Genomic DNA, 19,505 nt, shown 5'->3' with positions numbered 1-19,505 from the left:
ATAAATGAGATCGAAATTTCAATTAAACAATTATTATTGTGAAGTAATGTAAATCAAATGTTACAATTTGTTGTTTTGTACTTTCGTTTTGCTTGCAATTCGAAAATTTATATTTACCACAACAAGGAACCAAGGAAAACAATCACCTGTCAAGTTAGGCTGTGAATTTTTGTATATTGTAACATCAATAAAGCATGGGAAGCTCACACAGCGTGTTTTCAGAACAAGAATTAAACGATTATCAGGTATACTTGATTTAAAGTTAAGTTGAAAGTATCCTAATGAAAAAAATAGCCTAAACTCAACCGTCACGATATTCTATTTTTATACAGAAGTCAAAAGATAGGATGCCATGATAAAAAGCTTGCAAAATAAGTTAATTACATTTTATGACATTTTTCTTTTGAAGAGAAACAAACACTATATTAAACACTTAACACAAATAGTATGGTAAATAGAAAATATTGAATTTTACTCTTGACATTGTAATGATTGTGCGATGACAATTACAAAGAACCGGCAAAATAAGAATCCAGGCCTGTTTGCCCAAAAACATATTCGCTCCCATTCATATTCCCCCTTTCACACCATATCTGTATCCAGTGAGTTTCTGCCAATATTGGCACACAATATGGAGTTTTATAGATTCCACAACTGCAACAAGTGTATTACGATATTTCTCCACTCGAGACAGTTAAATTTTAAAATTTAAATCGCAAGGCTTGCCGAGCTTTTTAAATAACAAAAATTAAACTGTTGAGATTGGAGAAATATCTTAATACATGAGTTACAGTGGTGGAATCTGTTTCTCTTATGATTTTAATCCTTCCTTTTCAAAGATTTGAGGAAAGTTGTATACTTTTGATGTGACGTCATCAGACATGGTCGCCTTTTTTCATCATGTCACAATAAGAAAATTCAGAAGAAAACAAGAAAATTTAACATCACAATTAAATTTCAACCAATCATTTGCAGAGAACAGATTTTCCACTAGTGAGAAGAAATATTTTTCTCACCCCTGTCAGGAAATGTGAAAATAGCACAAAAATTAGAGAAAGATAGAATATTATTCCACCAATATATTACTATACACATTCACACACAAAGTGTGTCCCCAAAATCTGTTTGCACCCTACGCCTACATATTTTTATTGGTTTTGTGTGTAATAATTTTGTAATCTAGTTTTGGTATTAAGTGTAAATTGCTTTAATATTTTTTTTAATTGTTCCAAATATAGTGACATTTTAACAATGTTTTTTTTGTGTTGAATAGATCTTAATCATGTTTTGGTAAGGGTATTTGTTTTTCTATAAATCATTTTTTTCATTGTTTCTTTATAAATTTAATGAATTGTCAGCTACATAAGAACATACAGTGTAAGAAGCATTTATTTCCATGAGTAAAGAAAATGAAGGTGCCAACCTGTACTTCTATACATATATATACTGTATATGTTTAATTGGTGTTGTATGACAGCTATCAGTTGCCATATATGACATTTATTTCTGTATGAAAAGAAGCATGAAAGTACACTATTAGGGTAAAATAGAACATAAATTAGATATATTTTATTTATAATTATTCATCCTGATATCTTACATTCCAACAATTATTCAAAACAAACATCATAAATATTAACAGTAATAAAACTTAAATTCAGGAAAACAAAAAGATTTTGGTATATACATATAAAAAATGTCTACTCATTCAACTGGAACTGGGTGTGAAGGTGTAAGGTGCTGACAGAGCTGTTGAGCAAACATGTACATGTAGGGTACGAAGGGACAGGATACAGCAAAATAAAAAAAATCACTTCATTGCCAGGGTCTGTAAAAAAGCCATTTCTATAGAAATATGATATTTTGCCTGCTTGAATGAAGACATTTTAATCAGAGCAGACAAAAGTGTTACAGCATATTTTCAATTTGCTGATGCTACAAAAATAGCCACTGCCTATTATAAAATAAGTTAAATGTTTACTGTGCTAAGTTCTACATTTTCCTCTCTCCAAATAAAAAAATTAAAAAGCATATTTGTTGAGATGAGTTTATTTCATGTTACTTATTTTCTTTCAGGATTTGACATATTTCACTAAGAAAGAGATCCTACAGTAAGTCATGTTTATAACCAAGGTTAAAAGGTCATGAATCTTTAATTTTATTGTTTAAATACTGTAAATTCAGAAATTATTGTATGCATTTATAATGGTGATTTTGTCAATTTATTTTTTGCAAAATCCTGTTTATATCATACGAAAATTTTCAAAATGTGAGTTTAGAATATTGCGATTATAACCCTGTTGCATTTTTTGCAATAACAAAAACATTGCAATAATTTCTGAATTTACATAGAAGGGAAATATTGCTCTTAAATGATAAGGATGTTTCCTCCTTTATTTGTATTTGGCAATGCACTTGTAAACTGTATTAAACAGATAGAAAGAAAACAGCAAACTTTATCAGCTAGATTTTAGATTTACAAAAAAGGAATTATACATGTTGTACCTGATTTCAATATGCCTGCTGTTTCCATTGAGGGGAAGGGGCTTCAACAATTTGTTTAAGTTTGTCATTAGATATTTTTTGTTAAGCATTTATAGTAAGTCAATAATATTTTGTTATATTTTGTATGCAGTTATACAAATGAACTATAAATTAGCAAAGGCACATCTCATTTAAAAATCTTACAGCACTTTTCATTAAAAATTCAGTTCTGAGGTCAGTAGGACATGCATGAGATACATTTTTCATTAATTCTATTCATATTTTTTATACTTTTTTGTTCCTTAGTGTTTTTAAGAGATACAAGGATTTATATGAGGACAGTGCTGATGAAAACACCAAAAAGACATCAAGTCTGAATAAAGACAAGATTTTAAAACTACCAGAGTTAAAGGTAACAGTTTAAAAAAAAACTATCTTTCTACAGATTTACAAGAACATATAGCTTTCAGATTCAGTGCTGTTCTTACACACAGCTTTTGATGTACAGATTTGTACTGCATTTCATCACAAATTTTTAATTAGTTCTTTTGGCAAACATGGGTTCTTTCTGAAAATTATTCCTCATCAGATAAATATAAATTGAAAACCTTCTAGGACCCTGTGCCAACAAATGGAGTAGTTTAGACATATATTTGAATTATTTATTGTATTGATTCGGTAGGTATCTTCTTTTGAAAGACAATGCAATAATCTATTGATTTGTACAAATTTGATTGGTAGAGAATTTCTCAATTGAGTTGTTGAATGATTTACAAAAAAGCTGACCTATAGTTGTTAATGTCTGTGTCATTTTGGTCTCTTGTGGACAGTTGTCTCATTGTCAATCATACCACATCTTCTTTTTTATATGGACAATTTCTGAAGTATTTTTGTAAGTGATTTTTATGCCACACAGTAGCAGATGGGCCATTAAGTTTTACCCTTGTCCATCCGTCCTTATGTACGTCACAAATTGGGTTTCTGTTCTCCAACTTTGATTTGCCTCAACCAAATGTTATGAAACTAAATCACAATGTTTATAATTACAAGACCAAGGTTGAATTTTGGTGGTGTCACTTTAACCGTTCCAGAGTTATACCCCTTTACAAATGGAAAAATTGCTGCATTTTTGTTTCCGTTCTCTAACTTTAATTTGCGACAACCAAATGTTATGAAACTTATACACAATACATATAACTACAAAGTACAGATCAAGTTAGAATTGTGGTGGCGTCAATTGCTGAATTTTTCGTTTCTGGTCTCTAATTTGAGTGAGCCTCTACCAAATTTAATGAAATTTATACACAGTTTATTACCACAAAATATAGATCAAGTACGAATATAGATGGTGTCACTTTTACTGGTCTAGAATTTTGCCCCTCTTCAATTGAAAAAATGCTGAATTTTTCGTTCAGTTTCTCTTTCTTTAGTTTGCACCAACCAAATGTTATGAATCTTTTACACAATGCTGATGACCACAAAAGTCAGATCAATCGAGCACAAATATGGATAGTGTCACTTTTATTGTTCTTCAGTTGTGTACGTTTATAACTTTATGATATGCATGTGGGGCATCATCTGTGTCCCATTGGCACATTCCCCATTTATTTTATAAAATATACATATCAAGGTTGTTAAGGATGATATACTATGAATGCAATTGTTGTCTATATACATGTATAACAAGTGAATGGCAGTGTTCCCCCTACAACTTTCAAGTAGCATCTGGATAAACATGTTATACGGGTATGATTGAATAACATCTTGTTTCTAGAAATTTTAGCATCCCACTAATAAAACAAGGTTACAAGAAAACTATTTTGGATATTATCAAATCCTAGAAATATACCATCACAATACCAAGATGCTAAAAAGCCATGTTTTTTAATGTTTGTGACAAATTCTTTAATTAATATATAATAACGACTGATAGATTGTAACAATATGTTGAATAAAAATACTGATAGATTTCTAATTTTTTTTAATAAATTTTGTATAGTGCCTGCGTTTTAAACAGCTATATCTCCTATTATTCATTAGTCAATATCCTTTTAGGTAAACCCATTCAGTGACAGAATTGTGAAAGTGTTCTCCTCAAGTGGAGATGGAAACATGACGTTTGAAGATTTCCTCGACATGATGTCTGTTTTCAGTGATGGTGCACCCAAGAATGTAAAGGTTGAATATGCATTCAGAATTTATGGTATGGCAGCAATACATTTATATCTTGCTGTATACATTGTATGTTTATATTCTGATACATATATTTTAGTGGCATATTTAACACACTTAACAATGCCTGCAATAATTATACATACATTATGTGTTGGTGTAAGGTAAAAATATATGTGAAAATCAAATAGTCTTTTAAGTATACTAGGTATATCTACTTGAACTTCACTTATGGTCCATGAACTTAGAACTATTGATTATCAATAGACAATAGACAATACTTTATTAATAAACCTCAGACACATAGGTGTACAAGAGGACATTAATATACACGTATACACATTTTTATACTCAATACATTCACACTAAACATAATAATGCTACATACTAAGCATTATTATGTTTAGTGATACATGGTAAAATAAAGCAAAATATCAATTTACAAACTACCATAACATTCAACTCAAAAAAGACTTAACATAAATCACAAGTATCGTGTTAGAATTTTTTTAAAGGGATAGTAGCTACGATTTTGACAAAATTATGAACAAGTTTTAAAGCTGCTAAAATCAAAGATATGTACTAAATATAAGCAATAAGATCGCTAAAATGTTTTCATAAACTACAGAAGTGTTCATAATTGATAATTCATATCGTGTTGTGTGCCTATTCATCTCATTAATTATGCATCGGGTTTACTTCCCGAACTTTGCCGACATAGCGAGTGAGCTAACAAAGATATATATATAGATACGAACACGTGCTTTTTGTTTTCTTACATATTTGATAATTACTCTTTATTAAAAGTACATATTTGACGCCATTTATCAAATTATGTAAATAAAAAATAAAACAAATACCAGCATATTATTCCAACCCAAGATTCTCCAACAATGGCGATATTATACACTTGTTATTACATTTGTATGACCAAACATTGCCGATAATGTATACACGTGTTTGTGTGTTAAATCGGGGCCTCCATGAAGGATACACTTGAAGAATAATACTTAAGTTTAGGAAGTTGATTTCTTATTTCTTCTAAGGTGGGAGATTACTGCCCGTAAATTTATAAACATATTTTTGACAATTATGAACACGTTGAGATTTTTTTTCATGTGATCTGGAAAATTTAAGAACTGTAAACATTACGCAAACCGTCGGCTACTTTTGTTTGACTTTGCCTGCGTCGCAGGTGTTTCGAGTGATTTTAATGACCGATCTCATCGACGTTTTTGTATTTTTAATTTAAAATAATTAGTCTGCACCTCTTTTTTGTTTCTTTTCTCGCTGAAACTGCAAATTCGCGTACCATTTCCGCGATAACATTCCCCTGTTCGACCATTTTCCCTTCGAGGCACAATATGCGATTGCGCATTGGGAACTGACGAGTAAAGGTCATATGAATAAGGGTTGGGCTTAACATCGAATTATTATCTATAGATAATAAATAAATGTAGGTGTTAAACGTTAAAAAACTTCTAAATGCTTAATGGAACGTAACCAGTAATTGTTTTAATCATAATTATTTTACTTTTTGTACAAAATCCGGCATATAGATTAAAAAAGTAATTTTAACGAAAATCGTAGCTACTATCCGTTTAAATATTGCCAATTTTTGTAAAGTTCTACATGACAAAATGTCAAAAGCTGTTTCAATTTGTACTCCGTTGGATTTGCAGTATAATATTGTGGTATGTATTTATTTCTAAGCAGTTTTATTTCCTGTTTTTGACATTTGAATAGATAATGAAATATATCTCTTATTCCATTTCCACAGAGATGACAAATTCGTGCATTTTTTTGGTATTCTAAATTTTAAATTTGAACATCTGAATTTTGCTATATAAATCCTGTCACACAGCTTCAACTTTATTAAATAGGTTTCCAAACGAAATTCCTCTTTATAAAATGAATAAAATGCACCTCTTGGAAAGTTATTCATTTGGGAAAACCAATGTTGGATGAATTGGTCATTCAGTTTTTGTGAAATAATGTTCTTTAACCCAAATTTATCCAATTGAAGTTGATTTTGCCAAATAAAACTTATTCCATTTTCGTCAAATATGGATTTAACGTACCTAATCCATTTAAATTTTGTGGGGTTTAAAAATGTAATTTGAGCATTAATTTATACATAAGGGAAGATGACTTGCTATTCTCCAATAATGAATTTTCCAAAACAACAGTCTGCATTTCAGTATCAAGCAGCACATAAAATCTTCTAAGATTTTTATAACTTTAAGTAAGTTTAATTGTTATTCCAGTTATATATATGGAAGAAAAGGGCATTGAATATTATTAAAAATTAAGGGCATTGAATATTATTAAAAATTAAAGTACAATCTTTGCTCACGCATTTATGGAGTTGTGGTTGATATCACGGCCGTTATACATAATCAAACAATTTTCCTTTAAATCTGAACTTTATACATTGTATAACATTACACTGTGTAGGTTTTGAAGGTGCAAAGATACAATTTAATAAGAGAATTATTATTTTTACCATACACTTGATAAACTTTATTTTGTTCATGTGTAAAATAACATGTTACAATATATTTATGACATAAAAAGATAATTGGTGCTAACTTTTAATTGTCTGACTATTTCAAACTATGACATAAAAAGATAATTGGTGCTAACTTTTAATTGTGTGAAGTTTCAGACTTTGATGAAGATTATTTGTGCTAACTTTTAATTGTGTGAAGTTTCAGATTTTGATGAAGATAATTGGTGCTAACTTTTAATTGTCTGACTATTTCAGACTTTGATGGAGATAATTGGTGCTAACTTTTAATTGTCTGACTATTTCAGACTTTGATGAAGATAATTGGTGCTAACTTTTAATTGTCTGACTATTTCAGACTTTGATGAAGATAATTGGTGCTAACTTTTAATTGTCTGACTATTTCAGACTTTGATGGAGATAATTGGTGCTAACTTTTAATTGTCTGACTATTTCAGATTTTGATGAAGATGACATGATTTCTGATCAAGACCTGAAAGAAGTGGTAGACAGATTAACAGGGGAACAAAAGCTCAGTAAAGATGAGATGCAACAACTTATTGATAATGTAGGTATCACATGTAAAATTAGAACAAAAAATTGACAGAAAAAATATAGTTAGAAATAGTGTTATACACTAAAACCTGTTTTAAATAAATATAAATAAATTATTTGCATACAAAGTACTTTTCAGGAATTACTTTCATCAGGAACACTCAAAGCCAAAAATGTAAAAGCCAAGGATTAATAAGTACTCTAAAACAAGGAGAGCTATAAAAGGACAAAATAAACAGCCAAACCCATGTACTGTCAAGTTTGCTTGAGGGAGTTGAAACCATTGTTTCTTAATAATGCCAAAATTTATGAATGGATATTAACTTGGTTTTAATTGAAAACCTGTCAAAACTGAATTTTATATCAAAATTAAAACCAGAATATATGGAAGTAAAGCAAGCCCTTTCTAAGAAGTTGGTTATATAGGATTCATATACAATGTTGTCAAATCATGACAGAAAGAGCCAAAGAATCATGGCTTTTTTTTTTATCACTGTTACATTATATTTTCTGTTAACCTTTCTCTCTTTGAACACTTCATGATAAATGGCTCGTATTAAATAAAGTTGTATATTTCTACAGATTCTTGAAGAGGCTGACTTGGATGACGATGACTCCCTGTCCTTTGCTGAGTTTGAACACGTTATATCAAAGGCACCAGATTTTATCAAGTGAGTTTATATGACTGTAGTTGAACCATATTTTAAAGGCTATATGTGTAACCTTTATATTACTTACAATTACTCATGACTATATATTTGGCAGTGATCATGCAGAATACCTTTATGAAATGGCTACATGTAAATGTTAAGGTGTATGTCAATGATTGATTGATTTACTTAATGTACGGTGGCAAATGTTTCATGCATTTTCAGCAAGAAAGATATATGTCAGTGAGATGACAAATTAATAACAATAACCGAAAGAAAATTAGAGGGCAACATATAGCCTTTAAAAATTAACAGGTCTACAGTAAAATGAAACATGAAAACTTAATTAAACGCCTATTTCTACATATACAATATGTATTCAATGGCGTTGTACATAAATGACATATAAAATAATAAAATACAAAAATACTATACAAAAATACAATATGTATGTACTATACCAAAAATTAAAAATATACAGTAGTACATGCTAAATGGTCTCATGTTAAAACAAAGTAGTGAATAAATTAAACAGAAACTGAAACATCTGCCAATAACACAAACCATTAAGATATGCAATAAAACAACTACTGAATATGTATATCTTATCTCTGACTAAGATAAGCTTATTTACAATGGCTTAGATTTGGTTTAACAGTATGGGATGGCTTGTTGTGGGAGTCAAAAATTTTGTTGACACAAATACTGTACCGATAAAATTATTCTTCATTTCAGCTCCTTTAGAATTCGGCTGTAGAATGGATTATTGAAACAGAAAAAGATCTGTGATAGACGTGACGATCAACCAGACAACTGTTATAGTGTTCTCTCTGTCTAGACTATGTAGCATAATAGTTATACAATGTCATTTCTTTTAGTACTTACCAAGATTTTAAATATACAATGTTTTTGTACAAACTTGTCTATTACATTCATTATCTTAATATGTTTATCTTCACAGTAAACCATCTAAAAAAATAGCAAGTAATCAGGTTTTTATTGGGTTTTTTTAAACCAGAAAATGCATCTTCATAATTTAAAATTTTCATTTATGTCTTGATATATTGAATTTTTATCCTTAGAAACTATGATTATTTCTAGTCTTGGATAGGTGACTTTAGTCTACATTCCATTGAAATTTCTTCATTCATTTAGAAACTCATTGTTGTTGAGGGTATCTGTATCTTATAGACACATTTTCTATTTATCTGTTTTCTGGCAGTGTTACATTTAAACTTATAAATAGATTCATTGATTAAAGCATTCATTATATGTACATATTCTATGCAATAAGGTGAGTGTTCTCAGGTTTTTCCTGGATTTTTTTCTTTTCATATGTGTATAGATATAAATTTTTATATTGTGACAGAAATAGTTAAAGAAAAAATAAACAGCATTCTTTACAATTTTTTCTCTTGGTATATTTTATTATGATAATTGTTTTTGTTCTCTGTATTAACTGTTTGATTTTATGACAGTTTAGTGGAAAATTGACACATCAAGTATGTTATCTTCAATCATTGGATGATTTTATGACAGTTTAGTGGAATATTGACACATCAAGTAGGTTATCTTCAATCATTGGATGATTTTATAATTTCTAAGGTGGGTCTCTCTGAAATGAATTTTACCAGAGTATTAAAAAGATAAAGTATGTCATATACATTTACTTTAAATGGAAATAACTATATTTTTAAAGTATTAAAAAGTGCACTTCTACTTTGAAAAGAAAAAAATACTGTTATAAAATATGTTTTAGAATTTAATGATTTGTGTAATATATTTTTGCAATGGTGAATGTTTGAAAAAAAATTACTAAAAAAGGGAATTAACAAACAATATTCAAATTTGAACAATTCTTTGTTTATAATTTTCTCACCAACTCTGTACATGAGTGTTTTGCAATTGTATAGTCAAAAATTTAGTTAAGGAATATTCCAAAGCTCTTAAAGGGCATTTTACAATTTTATATTGAAAACTGAGGACTGATTGTTGAAACCTTTCATTTGGTTGAAATCGTTTAAGATTCTATAGTTGTAAGTAAATGCCAATTTGTTTTCAAATTAATTATATAATGTGTTCCATTGTGCTTGGAAATGTTTTACTACCTTATTTTAGCATTGTATTTGATCATATTTTTCATAATTGTACTTGGTTTATATATTACCAATTGTTACTTGTTGAATTCCGTACTATGTTTAATTTTATTGTATGTTATATTTATATAAAATGTATATTTATTCTATAGCTCTATAGCCACAAGGTTGTGAATAATAATGAGGTATTACATGTAGTTACCTTTTATGGTTAATATTTTGGTACAGGATGTTATTAAAGAATTTGAAGTCATTGGAACTCTCCTATGAAATCTTTCATAAAAAAATTAAAACAGATACTGTGGATTTATTTATTTTCATCAATACTTATTTATTTGGATTAAGGACAAATTGTGTTTTTGTGTATACTTGATTCCCTGACACATTCACAATACAAGTCTTAAAGGAAATTCATATTCACAATACAAGTCTAACAGGAAATTCTTATTTTGTTGATCACTGAAATTCCTGCTTCACCTATAACAACATTGAATACCAATTGTTCCACAGTGCATCAATTGAAATATCTATAACAACATTGAATACCAATAGTTCCACAGTACATCAATTGAAATATCTCGTATTTTAATCACAGAGGACGCATATAGGCACTTCATATAAGTTGCCTAACTCTTTATCAGACATTAACAACAACTAAAAGACTGCCAAGGAATCTTTTTTATGTGACTTTTTGTATAATATTTGTATTCAATATGTACTTTATTCATCATACTATTTTCTTATATTTGAGAAGCAATAAACAATTGTTTGTTTTTAGATTTCATTATTTTATCAGATAAAAAGGAAAGCCAATACAGATATCAAAACCATTCCTTTTGGTATCAGGAAACATTCTTTTATCTTGCATTTTTATATGACCGCAAAAAAATTGCTGTCTTATATTGGTATCTCGTTGTCGTCATTCGAAGACGGATGGTTTCCGGATAATAACTTTAGCATAAGTTAACAGAAATAAAAAAAAATTAACACAATGTTTAGGGTGCTATAAACAGTTTCGTATAAAAAACTAGGGGTTATTCCCTGACTAAAAATAACCATGGAGGGAAATCCCTGTTTATTTACTTAATTGGTGGAAAAGTATCATGTTTTTTTGTATTTGATTGTAGAAGATAGTTAATTAGCTTTCAATTAAAACAGGTTGACTGATTGAAATAATTTAAAAAATTATATTAAATATACATGTTTTAAGGGGAGACAACACTGTAAACATCCTGTATTTTAGGCAGTGAAAAATGAAAACTTATCTGCAGCCACTGTAGCTCTTCGGAGCAGGAGACCGTACCCTGAAACAAGATTTTTTTAAAGGCTTGGTAAAAACCTATAAATTTCATACAGTTTTGAATATGAAAAATGTGCACGTATCATGTCTTTATGGGTATGAACATGACCTGCTTTCGGGTGTTTTTATGTTCAAATTAGGCATTTTTTCCCCCATGTTCTTTGGATGGAATTTTTTAAATATGAAAAAGTACACTTTATATTTATTTCATTATAAACAAGAGAACATTCTGATTCCAGTGATATCTAGTTTTATACAAGTATCTTTATTAATCAATCCACCACTAAGGGTCACTTATGCATGGTCCATCAAAATATGACGTCATAGAAAAAACTGTTGATTGCACCCTTATAACCACAAGAGGAAACTTGGGATTGATTTTGGGGGTTATGGTCCCTAAGGTTTAGGAATTAGGGCCCAATGGCCCCAAAAGTAGCATTTATCTAGTTTCAGAACAATAAATTGTGTATAAGTATTTCAATTGTTCTGAAATTGTACTAAATGTTTAATACCATAAGTAGAAGGTTGAGATATATTTTAAGGGTTATGGGGCAAACAGTCTAGGAATAAAGGGTCAAAAGAGGTAAAAAAAACAAGCATTTTTGTAGTTTCAAGTCAATAAATTGGAGTTATCTTTCTTTGTCCAGAATGGTTGTTGAATCACCTAAAACCAATGCTTTATATAATCTTCTGCAAAAATTGGAGTTATCTTTCTTTGTCCAGAATAAAAGTTGAATCAATTTAAATCAATGCTATAAACAATATAAAATGCAATATTCACTTTACTACCAACTGATAAATTAAAGCAATCTATACCATTCCGTGATTACAAGCATTTTGATTACCATTCTAGGGTTATGCCCCTTTACAAGTGGAAAAATTGAAGAATTTTTTAGCTCACCTGGCCCGAAGGGCCAAGTGAGCTTTTCTCATCACTTGGCGTCCGTCGTCCGTCGTCGTCCGTCGTCCGTCGTCCGTCGTCGTCGTCGTCCGTCGTCGTTAACTTTTACAAAAATCTTCTCCTCTGAAACTACTGGGCCAAATCAAACCAAACTTGGCCACAATCATCATTGGGGTATCTAGTTTAAAAAATGTGTGGCGTGACCCGGTCAACCAACCAAGATGGCCGCCACGGCTAAAAATAGAACATAGGGGTAAAATGCAGTTTTTGGCTTATAACTCAAAAACCAAAGCATTTAGAGCAAATCTGACATGGGGTAAAAATGTTTATCAGGTCAAGATCTATCTGCCCTGAAATTTTCAGATGAATCGGTCAATCGGTTGTTGGGTTGCTGCCCCTGAATTGGTAATTTTGAGGAAATTTTGCTGTTTTTGATTATTATCTTGAATATTATTATAGATAGAGATAAACTGTAAACAGCAATAATGTTCAGCAAAGTAAGATCTACAAATAAGTCAACATGACCAAAATGGTCAGTTGACCCGTTTAGGAGTTATTGCCCTTTATAGTCAATTTTTAACCATTTTTCGTTAATTAAAGTAATCTTTTACAAAAAGCTTCTCCTCTGAAACTACTGGGCCAAATTAATCCAAACTTGGCCACAATCATCTTTGGGGTATCTAGTTTAAAAAATGTGTGGCGTGACCTGGTCAACCAACCAAGATGGCCACCACCGCTAAAAATAGAACATAGGTGTAAAATGCAGTTTTTGGCTTATAACTCAAAAACCAAAGCATTTTGAGGAAATCTGACATGGGATAAAAATGTTTATCAGGTCAAGATCTATCTGCCCTGAAATTTTCAGATGAATCAGTCAATCGGTTGCTGGGTTGCTGCCCCTGAATTGGTAATTTTGAGGAAATTTTGCTGTTTTTGGTTATTATCTTGAATATTATTATAGATAGAGATAAATTGTAAACAGCAATAATGTTCAGCAAAGTAAGATCTACAAATAAGTCAACATGACCAAAATGGTCAGTTGACCCGTTTAGGAGTTATTGCCCTTTATAGTCAATCTTTAACCATTTTTCATAAATCTAAGTAATCTTTTACAAAATCTCCACTGAAACTACTAGGCCACAATCATCTTTGGGGTATCTAGTTTGAAAAATGTGTCCGATGACCTGGCCATTCAACCAAGATGGCCGCCACGGCTAAAAATAGAACATAGGGGTAAAATGCAGTTTTTGGCTTATAACTATGAATTCAAAGCATCTAGAGCAAATCTGACAAGAAGTTAAATTCAAGTCAATATCTATCTGCCCTGAATTTTTCAGATGAATTGGACAACTGGTTGTTGGGTTGCTGCCCTCCAATTGGTAATTTTTAAAGAAATTTTGCCGTTTTTGGTTATCTTGAATACTATTATAGATAGCGATAAACTGTAAACAGCAATAATGTTCAGCAAAGTAAGATCTACAAATAAGTCAACATGACCTAAATGGTCGATTGACCCCTTAAGGAGTTATTGCCCTTTATAGTCAATTTTTAACAATTTTCATTAATTTGGTAAATATATGTAAATTTTTACCAAATATAGTTCTCTGTTACTAATGGGCAAAGTTCATTATAGATATAATTGTAAGAAGCAAAATCGTTCAGTAAAGTAAGAACTTCAAACACATCACCATCACCAAAATACAATTTTGTCATGAATCCATTTGTGTCCTTTGTTTAATATGCACATAGACCAAGGTGAGCGACACAGGCTCTTTAGAGCCTCTAGTTAGGTTTTGTTCTCTTAACTTAAGTTTGTCTCAAATAAATTTAATGAAATGTGTATATCATGCTTATTACCTCTAAACTCAGTTTAAGTTCAATTTTTGGCAGCTTCACTTTTACAGTTCTTGTAGGAACTTCTTAGGAAGAAAGATAAGAAGTTAGCAATATCCTTTAACTCTACTTTCCGCTATATAGATGACGTTCTTTCACTAAACAATTCAAAATTTGGTGACTATGTTGAACGCATCTATCCCATCGAATTGGAGATAAAGGATACTACAGATACAGTTAAGTCGGCTACATATCTTGACTTATATCTAGAAATTGACAATGAGGGTCGGTTGAAAACAAAACTTTACAAACAAAAGAGATGATTTCAGCTTTCCAATTGTGAACTTTCCATTTCTAAGTAGTAACATTCCAGCAGCACCTGCATACGGGGTATATATCTCCCAATTGATACGATATTCCCGTGCTTGCATTTCCTATCATGATTTTCTTGATAGAGGGTTACTGCTCACAAGGAAGCTATTAAACAAAGAGTTCCAAATGGTGAAGTTGAAATCATCCTTCGTAAATGTTACGGACGCCATCACGAGTTGGTTGACCGTTATGGAATAACCGTTTCACAAATGATATCGGATATGTTCCTTACATCGTAACTACAATCCCCTTCCCTTTCATGAATGTGACCTACCAAATTAGACTATTTACCGGATTTGTAATCGCATAAGCAACACGACGGGTGCCACATGTGAAGCAGGATCTGCTTACCCTTCCAGAGCACCTGAGATCACCCCTAGTTTTTGGTGGGGTTCGTGTTGTTTATTCTTTAGTTTTCTATGTTGTGTCATGTGTACTATTGTTTTTCTGTTTGTCTTTTTCATTTTTAGCCATGGCGTTGTCAGTTTGTTTTAGATTTATGAGTTTGACTGTCCCTTTGGTATCTTTCGTCCCTCTTTTCTTGAGTTATGTCCCTTTATAACAGTAGTATGAAATTCAAAACAGTGTAGCTGTGGCCATTGATTGACACATTAAAATCATTCATTGACTGGGACAATTTAGGTGAACGTTTGTATGTAACGACCAATGCTCACTATGTACTTTTTACAGACACTTAAACTATGGGGTCACCAAAGGTTCTCAACACCTAAATAAAGTAATTCGAAAAATTAATCAGAAATAACACGATATTTTGATTTATATCAATTATATAAATCAAAACACAAAGGTTATTCCTGATTAATTTTTCGAATTATTTTATAATTAAAGGCGTTATGAAACCTTTGTTGACCCCACAGTTTAAATGTCTATCGTAGGTACGTCATGAACAGTGGTTGTTACAGACAAACGTTCACGTAAATTGTCCCAGTCAATGGATGATTTTGATGGGTCAATCAATGGCCACAGCTACACTGTTTTGAATTTCATACTATATGCTTTCTGGGGCATCATCTGTGTCCTTTTGGACACATTCCCCATTTACTTTTTTAGAAGTTACTATTAATATATACTGTTAATATTAATTTTAACCATGACTGTGTGTCATTTTATATTTTAATATTTTATGATGTATTTAAATGAGTAGTAATTGTTGCAAACTTCATTAGAAATTTGACTTGAGATCATTTTTGGAATAAGGGAAAGGGGGAAGTGAAAAAAAAAATTGGGGTGGGGGTTTAATTTCTTTTTCTCATTTCAAATTTCAGAATTTTAAAAGAAAATTGCTTCAAATATTTTTTCTTTGAGAGGATTAATATTCAACAGCATAGTAAATTGCTCAAAAGCAATATTTTTTTTTAGTTCATTAGACCACATTCATTCTATGTCAGAAACCTATGCTGTGTCAACTATTTAATCACAATCCAAATTCAGAGCTGAGTCCAGCTTGAATGTTGTGTCCATACTTGCCCCAACAGTTCAGGGTTCGACCTCTGCGGTCGTATAAAGCTGTGCCCTGCGGAGCATCTGGTTTGAATCTTTTATGTCTACAGAGAGAAAGTAACCCTGAATATAAGTGCTAATGTAGACTCTGTTACTCTTACAGACAGTTTATATTAATATTCAGATAACTGTGTTTTATCTCTTGAATGTTTGTAAGATACACATATAAAATAAGAAGATGTATTACGATTGTCAATGAGACAACTCTTCACAAGAGACCAAATGACACATAAAATTAACAACTGTAGGTCATTGTACAGCCTTAAACAATGAGCAAAGCCCATACCGCATAGTCAGCTATAATAGGCCTAAAAATGACAAATGTGAAACAATTCAAATATCATAAACAAGCATGTCCATTTGATAGGGTTGATCTGACCTCGACCTTGTTTTTGGGATACGATTGCTTTCAAGCAATCTGTAGACTTATACCAGTGGCTCAAGGCAATGCCCTCACGTCAATCGTTTTATTCTTAACATTGAGGAACATCAGTAGTAGGGAGTGTGGAGTTTTAGGCACCCCAAAAACGCAGGGCGCGAGGGCGCAGCCAAATATGGCCAAACCCCGCCTCCGGAAGTGATGTCACGGGTGAATGGTTAAACAATGAATCACGCGTAGGGACGCCGGAAGTCCTAATAAGGCCATGACGCTCGTACCCTATGACTCATACCATGCCAACTTACCAAATTTGGTGACGTGCCATGATTAGTATGACTCACGTATGCCCCGCCCACATACTACTCCGGAACTGACGTCACAAGAAAAGTTGAATGGGTGGTTATGACGTCATAGTTTGGCTCATCCGAATAAGGAAATAATGACCAAATGTGGTCAAAACTTTTTTTCTGTCGTACATCGAAAGAAACGTATATGACCATATAAGGAAATAAAGGAGGTTGTCATATGACCATATCAAGAAAATATACCCAAATAAGGTCAACACTTTATTTTCACTGGAAAATCGAAAGAACCACATATGACATATAAGGATATAACCCATAGTATAATATGACCATATAAGGAAAACATGTCCAAATAAGGTCAACACTTTATTTTCACTCAGAAACCGAGATAAACGCACTTGACGATATAAGGAAATAACTCAGAGTATCAAATGACCATATTAGGAAAATATGTCCAAATAAGGTCAACACTTTATTTTCACTCGAAAATCGAAATAAACACACATGTCCATATATGGAAGTATGATATGATCATATAAGGAAAATATGTTCAGACACTGTATGTCATTCAAAAATCAACCTCTTGAAAGCGATGGAGAGGGGAGGCAACTCGGGAAATGGGAGATAACTCTAGACGAACCGACATTGGTCTAGCATATCAATTTGTTTGATCATATATAGGAAGGAGTGATGTATGGCGTCCACAATAACGACGTGTCTAGTTTTAAACGTTTATTTATTCACAAACAAATTCATTGGTAAATGTTTCTACCTCGCGTCGAGGGGAGGCGAGATGGAAATATTGGAAATCACTTTTAGAGACGATCGACTTCGCGTGTGCCGTTGCAAAGATGATCACGTGTTCTGCTTGCTTCATTTCCGACAAAAGTTATAAGAGGGAAAGTTCCACCCTTGAAGTGAGGATGGAGTGTCCTAGCTGTCAAAGAATGTTTTCGAGAAGAGACGTCATGTTGAGACATCATCGAAATAAGCATGGTACTGGCGTACCACCACCGCCGCCACCGCAAAATGCGACGCCAGAAAGTTTTCGTTTTCAACACCCGTTCACCATGATCGTCTCCGGTCCGACCTCCTGCGGCAAGACGTTTTTCGTGAAGGAAGCATTGCGAAGATCCACGTGCAATCCGGTGCCGGAGAGGATCGTCTGGCTGTACCGACGATGGCAACCCCTCTACGACGAGATTCGAAAGACGGTGATGCCCACCGTGGAATTCGTTCGCGGTATCCCGATCGAGTTGGAAGCCGATCACTTCTTCGATGCACGGACCAGAAACTTACTCGTGCTGGACGACCTGATGTCGACCTCGGCCAAAGACCGTCGCATCAACGACTTGTTCACGGAAGGATCGCATCATCGGAACCTGTCGGTGGTGGCTGTGAATCAGAACCTGTATTTCGGGAAGGATCCGACTCAGAGGAGAAACTGTCACTACCTGGTCCTCTTCGACAATCCAGTCGATCGCCAGCCCGTCGCCACGCTAGGTAGACAGATGTATCCGAATCAGAGACACCTCTTGATGCAAACGTTCCGAGAGGCCACGAGGAGACCCTTCGGATATCTTCTGGTGGATCTGAAGGCCGCTACACCCGAACACTTGCGATTACGTAGCGGAGGCGAGGACAACGCCGAAGCCGAGGACGAAGACGTCGATTCCACCGGAAGCGAATCGAACACCATGGAATTCGGGGAAGAAGACGTCGGAAGCGAATCGAACCTGATGGCTTGCCGCGCATGCGGACTGGTATTTGCGCACGCCCGGGGACTCGAGATCCATCAAGAGAGGGACTGTGGCGACGAACCATCCGCCAAACGATGCAGAACGGAAGACGACGACGTGGAGGGAACCTACGGATACGAACTGGAGTGTTATCTCGAAGACCTGCCGGCGACCGTGTGTTGTGTCGATGAACTGCCGGATGAAGTCTCGAACAGATCCCGCAGTTTCGTCGTCAACACGGACGACTGCGACGGCAAGGGCATTCACTGGGTGGCGTTCCACTTCCCGCGAGAGGGACCCGTCGAATTTTTCGATTCGTTCGGACGTTCTCCGGAGTGTTACCTTCGTCGCTTCAGGAACGTGCTCATCGCCAATGGACCTCAATACAGATTCAGTACGACTCAAGTGCAACCGGGATCATCCGATACGTGCGGACTCTACTGTGTACATTTCGTGAAGATGAGATATAGAAACATTAGCATGGAAGACATTGTGAAAGATTTTTCGTCTAGAGACTTGATGAGTAACGACGACAAACTGCTTGCATTGTACGAATGAATGTAATGAATATATATGAAACTGACATCTGCGTTAGTATTTTTGTCTATTTGCCCCGAACACGATACGATTAATCGGTGATTGATGTTCACATCATGAAGAGTTGCTTCCCTTTTTGTATCAGAGTTCCT

The 19,505-nt window shown here is 33.1% G+C and overlaps 1 protein-coding gene across 2 annotated transcripts; it reads left to right on the top strand.

The window, feature by feature from the left end:
• The first annotated feature begins 93 nt into the window (after positions 1-93).
• Positions 94-11,239, top strand: LOC139510223 (calcium and integrin-binding family member 2-like). Of its 2 annotated transcripts, XR_011661854.1 has the most exons (8): positions 94-245; positions 2,077-2,111; positions 2,791-2,896; positions 4,540-4,687; positions 7,624-7,733; positions 8,303-8,391; positions 9,106-9,876; positions 9,938-11,239. XR_011661854.1 is itself a non-coding variant. In XM_071296699.1 (7 exons), exons 1-7 carry the CDS (start codon positions 195-197, stop codon positions 9,125-9,127), a joined length of 561 nt encoding a protein of 186 aa, XP_071152800.1. In that variant the 5' UTR covers positions 94-194; the 3' UTR covers positions 9,128-11,239. The 2 variants fall into 2 exon arrangements, 1 of the variants encoding a protein (XP_071152800.1); XM_071296699.1 differs by having other exon boundaries at positions 9,106-11,239.
• Positions 11,240-19,505: the final 8,266 nt, after the last annotated feature.

Source organism: Mytilus edulis, chromosome 1 (assembly GCF_963676685.1).
Source record: "Mytilus edulis chromosome 1, xbMytEdul2.2, whole genome shotgun sequence".
Taxonomy (NCBI): Eukaryota; Metazoa; Mollusca; class Bivalvia; order Mytilida; family Mytilidae; genus Mytilus; species Mytilus edulis.
Note: the sequence above shows the minus strand (reverse complement) of the source record. Positions and strands in the feature narration are given on the sequence as shown.

Excerpts from the sequence above, each read along its gene's own strand:
- LOC139510223 (XM_071296699.1), top strand. The coding sequence starts at position 195 with ATGGGAAGCTCACACAGCGTGTTTTCAGAACAAGAATTAAACGATTAT. Across the intron at positions 2,112-2,790 it reads ACTAAGAAAGAGATCCTACA|TGTTTTTAAGAGATACAAGG; the intron begins GTAAGTCATGTT and ends TTTGTTCCTTAG. Across the intron at positions 4,688-7,623 it reads ATATGCATTCAGAATTTATG|ATTTTGATGAAGATGACATG; the intron begins GTATGGCAGCAA and ends TGACTATTTCAG.